We start from the raw sequence: 12660 nt of genomic DNA, 5'->3' as shown, positions 1-12660 counted from the left end.
AATTTTTGTTCAATAAAAATCTTTCAAATGTGACTGTAGCTTTTTTTCCCCAAAACTTTGTCTTCAAAATAAGGGTGTGTCTTATATTCCGAAAAATACGGTAAGTCCATTGAACCAACCCTGTATTGGAGAAGGAATGTTACTATAATTCTAAATTTACTATGTGTATTTACATACATGGTAGCAAACTTTTAGCAAAATGTACAAATCTGTTGTACAGAAAAAATCAGATGTGTTACAAATGTACTTGTCTCAAAATATATCAGTGAACTGATGATATCAGTCTGACTTGGACAAGTCAGAGTGCAAGGTGATGTTCTTGTGAATAACAAAAATACTTTTGTCTACCGTACAGTTTGTGTATTGCACTTGCATAACCTCTAGAACCTCCAAAATGCATATTTAGTTTTTTTCAGCATCTTTGTATGATGTGTTTGGTATTTACTCTCCACCATGAACTACTGCTAAATCAGCAATGAAGAGTAAAATGAACAGTTGATAACTCTGACATCTATATAATAATATGCTTGTTTTTGTGTTTGTTATGGAAATGGTGTGCGCGCACATGTGTATTTAGATAGTAAGGTGCACAATTTTTCATGACAGACAAAAGCTGAGTTTTATTATAATAGACTAGCAGAGACCTGCAAGACACTTGCACTCAGATTAATGTCTTTACTGCAACAGTACTTCTTTAAATACAGGATTTCCAGAATAATACAAAGGAATTCTAATCGCAGACACCAAAATCTTTTCATTCTATAATTCTGCTGTTGGTACATCTTATAAGCAAGCGCAGTAAGAATTTTACCCAGAAAAACAGTGCAAGTGCCTGCCTGCACCAGAGAGGTGGAAATCTCAATGAACAAGTCACTACAACTGCTCTATGAATGAAGGGGTATCAAAAAAGGTGAATGTAAATATTATTTAGTATAATAACATTAAAAGCTTGAAGTTTTCAAAAAGGACTGATGTTAAGTCCTAGAATAACATTATAAGTTAATTTATAGATAGTATTACGTATATTTTAGTATTAACTAAGCTAATGTAAAAAACGTACACAGTCCAGTGTTAATTTATCTATTTATCGAACTTAGTCCTAATGTTAGCTAAGGTTTTATAAAGTATGACCTAAATACAAGTGGCCTTGCACGTTTCAATATCTACAATTACATTTCATTAGTATTATTAGACAAATCTTGTATTTAAACAAATACTGTTGCAATAAAGATATTAAACTGACAGCAAACATTTTGTGGGTCTCTGCTGGTCAAATACATACCATGTTGAATGGTACCCTGTAAAATAGCATGACATGCACACTTTGAACCCCATCTGTGCACACAGGGTTAAATGTGTCTTAAAAATATAAGTTCCCAAACAAAGTAAAGTGTCTGTCAGAATTTTATACAGTTAATAGGACAATAATGGTGGGAAACAGGTCATAAAGAAAACTTGTTCTTTAAAAATATATGCAGAATGTAATGCCACAGATGTAATCAATCAACATTTCTAATTTACTATATTATTAAAGATATGTATATACTTACACAAAGGTGCACACATACTGACTCAAATCTTTCACAAACTGTATCACTTTTTGTAACTAAAGTATCAACTAATCCTGTAACACCAAAATGTTCTGGATTACATAAATACTTACATTTTTAGAACTAAAATGGAATTCAAATAGATATTTAACTACAGATGGGTGACAAACAATTAATAGGAAATACTTCTTCCTATTCCTTTCGATCATCTTGGAATGTATTTTACGTTATAATTGTTCCTTAAACATTAAGCCATTCATTTCATACTTTTTTTTTATTAAAATGTTCCATTCAGTGAATGAGTAAGATCTTTAATAAATGACTGATTTTACTTTTAGAAATTACCACAGGTAGAAGTGGATATTAGTGGGATGGGAAAAATTTGGGTCCAACTAAAATATATCTACTTAAATTTTTCTTCAATTCTAAAAGTGCAGAATGACAGAAAGCAAAGTTATTGAGAAATATGAGATGCATGACTTGCAGATAGTCATTGTAGTAATACAAGTAATAAGTATTGTCTATACGTAAAAGAAAGATAGAGGAAAGTAACCACTGGAGCAATTATACAGTGAGCTGTACTGCTGGGTAAAATGAACCGATGGTGCAACATTGTAGTATGGTTCCTATCTATCTCAAGATAACTTCTTTATAATGCTTAGTAAACTTGATTACATAGAATACGATAGAAGACAAAGAAATAAAAAAAGAGTAAAAAGAAATAACGCTTTGGACAAAACCAACTAATAGCACTGTTATCGTCAAAAGAAGGAACATAAAAAGCATCTCACATCCTTGTATCAAAGTTACTGCAGATGTTACTGTATCTGGACACTTTTCATAAATGGAACATTGCATAGATATTCACATCATGAAATGCATCACAAACTTGTAGAAGGTGAAGGTGACTGTATAACAGCATATCATAATAATATAACTTCTATCAATGTTAATAGGCACCCTATCCAGCATGTACTATTTGTTCTACTATGGATTACTTCTGCCTTTTTGTTCAGCCTTCCCAGCTACGTAGTATTTGCTATGTAGTACTAAATAGTGACATGGTAGTGGTTTGGTAATGTCCAAATAATACATAGCATATACATTGTAATAACATAACTTCATAACATCGTGCCACTAAGTAGTAACTACATAATAACATTACATTTTATATATGTAGTCAGAATGTAACTTTACAACATATGTAGCTAGTGTTATTAATTAACAGTAACATGAGAATATTACATTGCATACAAAAAGCAAAAAGTATATCACCTGGTAGTGTAACTCATAGGCTATTACGTATTCCACATGTAGTATTTCTTTTGGGGTTTAAATATTAGTTTCGTATATTTAATGTCACATTCAAATAAAAATATTATTAATTCCAATTTATTTGGCTATATTTGATGTAATTTGGATAAGTGGGAAACTTCAGGAATGATACATGTAGCTCAATTACACTTTACACTCAGTTTGAATAAGATCTCAACTGTCCAGAATTCTTGAATCAGCAATTTTAAATTTCTAAAATACTTCATCATCCAAAGGTATGTACAATGACAAGATATGCTTCCTAACATCCATATACAGTTTGTAGAAATTTTAAAATCACTAACTAAAAAAAGGAGCGTGAAAGCTTTCATCACAGTGTCAAAGGGAATAAGCCTCTTAAGTTTTATTTACTAGGCTAGTAATGTTTATGTTGAATGCTCAATATTCATGTTGATTTATTAGAAAGGTTTGTTTTTTATTCTTTATTTTTTTGATAACTTCGATGATATAACAGCAAAATAGTTTAATTCAGAAGTTTTATGACACTGAGTTGTAGTTAAAAGCAAAATAAAAGTAGTGTTTCAGGTAAGCCTTACGTTACATTTATGTATTAGGCCTAATGCTTAGACTACAAATAGACCTACTATTACTTGAATAATTGTGTTTCCACAATAATCTGGTTTTCACAATAAACAACAATTATATACCTTTCTATCAATACTAATGATATGGTATTAATCTATCATGTGATTGTTTTTATTTTATATTTCGGAGGTAGAATCTGTGACACAGCTTGTAGCCACACCAATGGGGGAAATGAAGGAAGAACAAGCAGCTTCATTGACAGTGAGTAAAATGCTAAAGTAAACACAAATAGACCTTTTAACCAAACAAACTTTTATTGAACCAATTAAAGAAAAATTCTCAAAGCTTTTCAAAAATAAATCAGAACACATCAATATAAAATGATTATTGCTTAACACTGGTATTTTTAAGGTTTAAATACTTACATATAGTTGCCCAACATTCAATTTGCCATACTTTTATCTGTACATAATATTATGCTAACTGGGCAACTACTGTTCCTCGTTCTGCTTTCTTCCTTTAGCCTAACAGTGGCAAGTCCTAATGAGGCTGGATGAAATCATCACCAACTAAAAAAGCACACAGAATTTCTCCAATAACTTACCAGTAAAGGGAGAGTGGTTTCACAAGCCCAGGCACAAAGAGGTGAAAGTAGTAGAGGATGTGGTGGAGGAACCAATGGATACATGGGAAGACCTGAACCAAATCTGTACCAAGCTATCAGAAAACTCATACTTGACCTCATTACCACATTTATAAGTCCTATTATTTTCTTAAATTTATGAATTTTCCAGTGTTACAGAGGTAAAATTCTAGCTTTGTTAAATTTGACAGTGTTATTGTAAATTGCAATAATGAACTTTTTAATGAATCGAAAGAGGCGAGTAGACAAATTTACCTCAAATACCAGGATGCTGAGGTTGAGCTGCAGATGGCAGAAACTCTTAAACATGCACTGAGCAAGTGTGGTGCATACCTGTTCCTGGTATATATATTGAGAGATAAATTGGTGCACTCATACTGGTCAAAACTATTAACTAATATGAGCAAAACAACATAGCAATTAAAATGTAATAAAATATATCAAAATATATTAAACTATATTAAAATATATGATATAGCCAAATGTGAAATGAATTCAAGACAAAAGTAAAATAGAGACTACAATGACATCACTGCTAAGTCATGTACCAGCTTTGATCTTCATATTGCATGAAAAACAATATTCATATTTGGCACAAACTTAGGTGCTACCTTATTTGTAAAGGTGTTTATAATGATTAATCTAATCAACATTGTTTTGGCATGTAATAATATTATAGAAAAAGAGATCTCGCGAGAAGTTCCATTGATCTTGTAGAGTCCACAGTAAAAGATGCATGTGAGCATGACCCAAGAGAATAAGGCCCAAACAGATAAAAAACCTCTCACACAGGAAGAGAAAGAAGAGAGGATAGAGCTGTAGTAACCAAACCCTCCATGGACCATAAACACAACAGAGAAGGCTGTGCCCTGTTGAGATAGGAAGTGAAGAACACATCCAAATTAACCATATACTGGGTGGGTGTGAGATGAGACTTCTTCAACTTGACTTACCAACCTTGACAAGCCACCTCCTGGAGAATGAGAAAAGTATGATAGAGGAGTCCTGTTGAGATGGAGCTAAAAGAAGTCAGCTATCCATATAATGGTTAAATCTCAATTCCACGCCATGAATGTAACAATTAAAATCATGCACTACGTGACAGAAAAAAACATATGGAGCCAACACCAGGCCAAAAATAAGAGCTTGGAACTGATGAACTTGATTGTGATGTAGAGACTGAAGATGTTGGATAAGTGGAAATGTGGAGATAAGCATCACAAACATCAACCTTGGTCATTCAAAGCTCTGGAGGAAAAAAAACATAAGAGGGTGAGAAAACTCATCACTATAAACTGAGAAAGATCAAGAAATTGATGGAGATGGAACAGAATGATGACTAAACATCAATCCCTGGCATACTGGAGGATGAGAAACAGGAATAAAATCACAGAGTATCCTTGGCCAAAAGGTCTGAGACTAGCTCAGGGAAATGTTGGTGGGAGACAGGATACCCTGAAAGAGGGAAAGAGAGGGAAACAGAAGACAAAGGGGGGAAGAGAGGAAAAATAGAGTAAAGCCAACAGATTGAACATGTAGCTCTTAACAGTCAGTCACAAAAGGAATCCACAGATCCACAAATCAAGCCATGTGGGCCCCCACTGTTCCTGATCCCAGAAGATAGTCATCAACAAGACTGGAAAATGGGAGATAGGGAACAGGATGGAAGAACAGGGAGCAAAAAGGAGTTAGGAGGACATGAGACAGTGGTTGGAAAAGAAGAGACACATGGGTAGTCAAAGAAAAACGTTGGTATGCAACCACAGCCTGTGACTACAAGGAATCAAGTATATAACGTAATTAAACTAGAACTATAAGTTGTGAGCTATTCCTCTCAAAAAGTCCAACGAATTGCAGTTTTGAAAATCTTCTACAACGTTTGTTATTCTATATATGGCTGTGAGGGACAGCTGTCTAGGGGCAATTTTCTTATGGGGGCAGTTGCCCTACAACCCAGTTAAATGTATTTCCAAAGGAAATAAAGAATTCATTTACTGAGAATAAAAATATGTTTAGTAAAGCCCTAAGATACAGTGCCTTGCAAAAGTATTCACACCCCCCCCCATAAAGTTTCACATTTTGTTGTCATCTGAGCTTGCAATCATGAAACTTTCAAATGGAACTTTATATTTTGAACATGCACAATCTACTCCAAACTGAGAGAGTTAAAGAAATGCTGATAATATGTAAGTGAGTTAGATTTTCAAAGGAAATTAGAATAAATTAGAATATTCTCAATTGCATAAGTATTCAACCCATTTGCTATAGCAACCCTAGATCAATTCATATGTAAAAGATTAGTTTGAAAGATCACAAAATCTGTGTAATCAAAGTGGTTTAACTCGACTTCAGAGTAAATGCATCTGTTCAAGCCACAACTCACATAGTAATACAATAAATGAATCATGAAGTCCAAAGAGCTTTCCAAATGGGTCAGGGATAAAGTGGTAGAGAAGTACTGATCAAGAGAATGTTACAAGAAAATTTCAAAGTCTTTGATTATCCTTTTGGATACAGTAAAGTTCATCATTAAGAAGTGGAATGTTTCATACCACCCAGTCACTACCCAGATTAGGTCACACTTCAAAACTAAGCAGCCAGGCAAGCAGGAAACTAGTTAGAGATGCCACTGTGAAGCCAACAGTGACTTTGAAAGATCTGCAAAGTTCCATGTTTGAGATGGGAGTCGGTGTTCATACATTGACAATATCCCTGTCCCTACACAAAGCTGGCCTGTATGGACGAGTAGCAAGAAAGAAGCCATTAGTAAAAAAAGAATCATCTTAACTCTCATAAGGAGTTTGTTACAAAGCATGTAAATGATACTGTAGACATGTGGCAGAAGATTTTGTGGTCAGATGTTTGGTTTAAATTCAACACAGCACATCACCCAGTGAACACTATCCCAACTGTCAAGCATGGTGGTGGCAGCATCAGGTTATGGGGATGCTTCTCATCAGCAAGGACTGGGAAGCTTGTCAGGATTGAGGAGAAGATGGATGGTGCAAAGTTCAAGCAAATCCTAGAGGAAAACATGCTTGAATCAGCCAAGAATCTAAAACTGGGTCAAAAATTCACATTTCAGCATGACATTGACCCGAAGCACAAGGCTAAATCCACACTGGAATGGTTTCAAAAGAAGAAAGTGAATGTCCTGGAGTGGCCCAGTTATAGTCCTGACTTGAATCCAATGGAAGATTTATGGCGAGATTTGAATATTGCACTCCATCAATGATCCTCAACAAACTTGTCAGAATTGGAGCAACTTTGCTAGGAAGAATGAGCAAAATGTATACCATCCCACTGTGCAAAGCTGGTAGAGGCCTATCCAAGAAGACACACAGCAATAATTGCTGTCAAAGGTGCCTCCACCATGTACTGACTTAAAGGGCTGAATACTTATGTAATCAGCAAATTTCAATTTATATATTTCCTTTGCAGGTTTCACTCACATTCAACCTCCTTCACACGTAACACTGTTAAGTTTTAATTAAAAACAAATCTGTTAAACATTTTTTTTACATTATTTGTATTTCATCAAAATGTGACATTATTGGTAGGGAGTGAATACTTTTGCACGGTACTGTATCAAAAGCATGGCAATTAACCATTGCAGCACCATTACGTTTTCAAAATAATAATTCATGGAAATAAATATTAACTTTGTGTGTGCTTGTGTGAATGAAGTTATGTGTTTAAGATGTTTCACTATAAAGTATTCACCAATATATATCTTACGATTAAACAAAAGTTACAAATCTTGCAATTTATACCCAAGCTCTTAAAAGAACTTATGAAATTTGGTGAACTTACTTGTTATATGCTATTTCACTGCAGTTTCTTTGAACGTCCCAAGCCTTAACTAGACCATCCCACGAACTTGAATACAATGTATGTCCACTGGAGATAATGTCCCAGATCCAGCCCTATGAAAATTAATATTTACATTATTAATATCCAAGCTAGCATGAACCTTACACCAATCTTAACACAGAATCAATATTTCAAATTCACAGTAAGCTCTTTACTACAGCTGTCTTTAAAATTATATTCCAATGTTACTGCCTTACTGTCCAAAAACAATTTGATAATTTTTTCTTTATGTATTGCAACTCAAAGTACTGGTTCTAGCAATACACAGACATTTTATTCATTTAATAATGGTTATTGTGAAAACTGAATACTATGTTTCAACATTAGGAAATACAAAAACTCTCTCCTTCATAAATTATTAAATTTTACTTTGACAAGGATTGAACAAAATGCAAGTTGCTTTAAAATTACAAATTCTATGTATCAAATCAGTAAAAAGTAAATTCCATAATCCTTAAACATTTTAAACAAGATAATCTTGGAAGACATAGCATTTTCTACAATTTCAAATCATTATCAAAGGATGATAATGAACTCAAAGATAAAGGTTAAGAATTACTGTGGAAGTTTAGAGCTTTCAGAAATATATCACCTGAACCCAAATATGACAAGAACATTATCATGCCTTCTGTTTGATAATGACAATAATTTTGACAAATGAAACATAAAAGAATTGAGTTGATACATAACATAAAGTGTTCTAGATCAGTATCTGGTAAAAGGTTAATTATAAAGTTCACAAAGAATCTTCAATTTTTTTTCTTAAATAACTATTTTCTGAATTCTCAGAAACTGGAACATCCACAAATAGGCTTGTAACATGTGTAACATCACAACTGGAAATATGTTATTCAAGTGTGGCTGATACATTTTTTCTAACATTTTCAAAAAAACTAGTTATACATTGTATTATTTTATTTCTGTTATATAAGATAGGAATTTGAGAACCAAGGAGACATGTTGTGACAGGATTAACCAACAACAAGATGACTTACAATAGTTTTAAAATGTTAAAATAATCACATTTAAGTAGTTGTAAGTTATTTGATAAGGAGGACAGCAAAAGAAATGGCTAAAAGGTTAAATTCAGACAGAACTTTAACAGAAAGAAAGCAGTCTTTTTATAAACAGCTGAAGTACAATACAATACAAATATCACATTAAATTAAACATTAAACAGCTTCTATCACTGGACCTATCTACAGAAATTATACCTCAAGCTGAATTTAGTACCTGACATAAACCACATTTATGATGTTTCAAATAAGAACTTATGAAATTGAAGAAGTTCATAGATGTGAAGTATACATTGTATTCACAAGCTACAAAAGTAAGGGATCTCGAATTCTTCAAGAAGTTGAGAGTTTGGAAGCTGTTTTTGAATTGCATATTCTTGGATAGCTTGGTCAATCATCTGAACTCTCTCTTCTCCAGTCATGTTCAAGTGATCTCTTAATCAAACCGTGTAACAATTTCCATTGTTAAGCCCACCAGGGTCAATCATGCCTCAACCTCTGAGTCTCAATAAGCATATCTTTTTTTTTCTTTTCTCACACCTGCACTTTAATCTGTGTACCACAGTGAAATGTCTTCACACAAACCCAAAGAATTGGACAAAATTCATATTATACTTTTCATTTGAAACTAATTCTCAGAATACTTAAATTAGCATTTCCAGAGTTTTTTTTTTCAACTAAAGAAAATTCCTATGAAGGAAATAATTAAATATACATTATTAAAATAACCTAACAAATTGCTAAGTTATTTCTCTAATCATCCTAATAAAAACTTGATTTTTTTTAGACAAATTTCTACTTACATGAATTTCTAGCTGTTTTTAGCAAATACTATTAAAATTGATGAATGATATCTCAAAATTATTATTTCCTATTTTTACTTTTGAAAAAATAATAATAATAACCTATGTTATTTTCAACAATATCATAATGAAATAAGTAAACTGTTTCATATAATTATTTGTTCAACTAAAACTTCTTCCTGATCATAAGACATTACTATTAGGCTTATTATATTTTTTAATACTAAATTCTTCATCTAGTCCTTTTGGGACTTTCAAGAATGTAAAATAATAGTATTCCAATCATGCTAAGTTCACCATATCCATTGTCAATTATGCATTTCACTCAATCCTGAGCTAAAAGTTATTACAGTATTATCTCACTGTTAACGATAATTCATTTGTAATTGGTGAACACCAAGATTTTTACTTAAAAAAAACTGCCCATTTGGCTTGAGAAAGCTGAGAAACAATCAACTACATGTGCTTGTAAGATACTAAAATAAGAGTAATGCTCATTGTCAGGAAATTAAAAACTCATGTAAATGAATTTTATGATCTTTTGAATACATAGCAAGTGAGTACACAAATGTAGTCCAAAAACTATTAAAAGTTGAATTTGCCGAGTAGAGCTGATGAGGTGAGTTAATTCTAAATAAATTATTTCTTAACGTCATCTCCATGCACCAAATATAATAAAAACTGGAAAAAGGTGCACCTGAAGAAATCATGAAAGCATCACAAAAAAAAATGCATTTAGGGAAAATTAATTTCCAAAATAGGTTGAAAAACTTGTAAAAGAGAGAAACTCAGAATTTTATCACATTAGTGTTAGAAATACAATACAATTAAACATCCACAGCATGATGTTTTGTTTATGAAAGACTTTTAAAGTTTGCTGAAAGCTTCCCAAATTTCATGAAGATACAATAAGTACTTTCAGAGTTACAGTGTATACCACCATGGTTACAAGGTTCTGTAAAATACAGGTGCTCATCATGATAAGGTTAATGCACAGTTTCAGATGTTTTCTTTTATGGTTTTATTGCACTACTTTGTATCTACTCTGGAACAGAAATCCTTGTGTCCACAAAGTAGCATATAACAGCAGAAGCCATAAGTTTTTCCAGCAGATTGTAACATAAATAGCACATGATGGTAAAATATGATGCACACATATGTTGCTTAGCTCGAGCTTATGGAATTTTAGGTTTTACTTTACTGAAGTTTTCTTAGGTTAAGCTGAGCATTTTATATTTTTGTTACTTGTGTTAAAAAATATATAACAATAAATATAAAATATACATAAAAAAACAAGGATTTGTAGTATACACATTTTTAAGCACTCTCACAAATTTGGTTGCCCAAAAATAATCCATGTACTTTCAAATATGCATTTTAGAGCATAAAAACATATCAATCACTAGAACAGAATGTCCAAAAACTACTATAATCTATCCAGCTTTCTAAATAAGATATTAATAGGTCAAAATAATTCTGTTAGCCATTTGAAGCAGCAGTATCATAATCCCAAACTAAGAAATTTTTATGAACTGAATCATCTTCCCACCAAAACTAAAAAAAAATAGTAGTAAAATATGTGTAGATAAGAATCTAATCTTTCTGTTGGTTATAAACATGTCCATCAACCATGTAAATTTGATAAGCAATCTCAAAAGTCAGAGAAAGATGGGAGGGGCTTCTCTGGTGGATTTGACAAATTAATTGATATTTCAGCAAATCAAGATGAAAGGAGGTTCAAATGTTAAATTCTTGTTTATAATTATTTTTACTTTGTATTCCTAGTTGGTTGGAACAGTCAGCTTCCCATTTTTTTGAAGTGGAAAAATCAGTTTAAATTATGTCACATGACATAATAACATGAAGATTGAGTTTTAAAAATTTTTCTTTTTTTGAAGTTAAGAAGTTATATTTACATAATATAAAAACTTGAATGCTTAACTAATTTTTTTCATGGTAAGTTTACTAACATGAATTGATAATAAAGTTATTCATTTAAATTTTCAAGATAACACTGTAAAAGATTGTGATACGTACAGTTATGACACAGCCATAGTTAAACTTATGGACACCAGAAGCAGTTAATGTAAATTCAATAAAGTGCTATGTTGACATCAATTGACAAATTAGACTAATATAATTTCCAGTTCAACAGTAATGCAGAACTACATGTAAATCACCAGCTAATACTCGCTGTATAAATCATTTATGAACTTTTCTTTTCCTCACTAAAACTCTTAAGCATGACACATGTTAGCTTTGATCCATCAACCCATCTGATATCGAAAGGATGTCTATATAATATAAATCAACTCCCCAACAACAAAACTGCTCGGAATCATTCAAAAAGCAATAACATCCTCAGAATAAGATACAATGAGGGATAGGAAAAAGGACAAAACTGGAACAATCTCCCTTACCTTCACTGTGACCCACAACACAGAAGGAGTGCGATTGAGGGAGGAATATAGACAACCATAAGGATGTGTGAAGACTTATGTCAATTGGTTCGACTCTAAATCCAAAACCCAGCCACAGGGTATTGACGTTCATGCAGGGATAGGATGAGGGTCTCAACTGAAGGGATGAACTGCAATTTGATGTCTCACTTCCTTGTGAGTGTATATTGCATAGTGGAGAATAGCACATCATCTACACCCAAAGAACACCAATGCCCTACTCTGCACTGAATGGTTATAGCCATTTTTGTGTGGAACCCATTCAGGAGTGTGCCTCCACAGTCAACCACCCCAGCAGCTTGGAACTGGAAAGTGGTAAGGACTCCCATACTTCATTAGATAGAAAGGGGGTGAGAATGCAGTGGAGATTCTGGAGGAACGTCATCACCTGAGACAGTGCAATGGGTGACCACGAAACCCTATTTAGAAAAGCAGACTATACCAATTTATTCAATA

At 32.8% G+C, this 12660-nt stretch overlaps 1 protein-coding gene across 3 annotated transcripts in view; it reads right to left on the bottom strand.

Annotated features, from left to right (window-relative positions):
• LOC106469679 (F-box/WD repeat-containing protein 9-like) overlaps positions 1-12660 on the bottom strand; it is a 62574-nt gene that overhangs the window by 23254 nt on the left and 26660 nt on the right. For all 3 annotated transcript variants that reach the window (XM_022398257.1, XM_022398258.1, XM_022398259.1), the window contains exon 5: positions 7867-7979. In XM_022398257.1, coding sequence (XP_022253965.1) covers positions 7867-7979 — 113 coding nt within the window. The remainder of the gene's footprint in view (positions 1-7866; positions 7980-12660) is intronic.

This window comes from Limulus polyphemus, unplaced genomic scaffold (genome assembly GCF_000517525.1).
Source record: "Limulus polyphemus unplaced genomic scaffold, Limulus_polyphemus-2.1.2 Scaffold3610, whole genome shotgun sequence".
NCBI lineage: Eukaryota > Metazoa > Arthropoda > Merostomata > Xiphosura > Limulidae > Limulus > Limulus polyphemus.
This window is presented reverse-complemented; position numbering and strand designations above follow the sequence as displayed.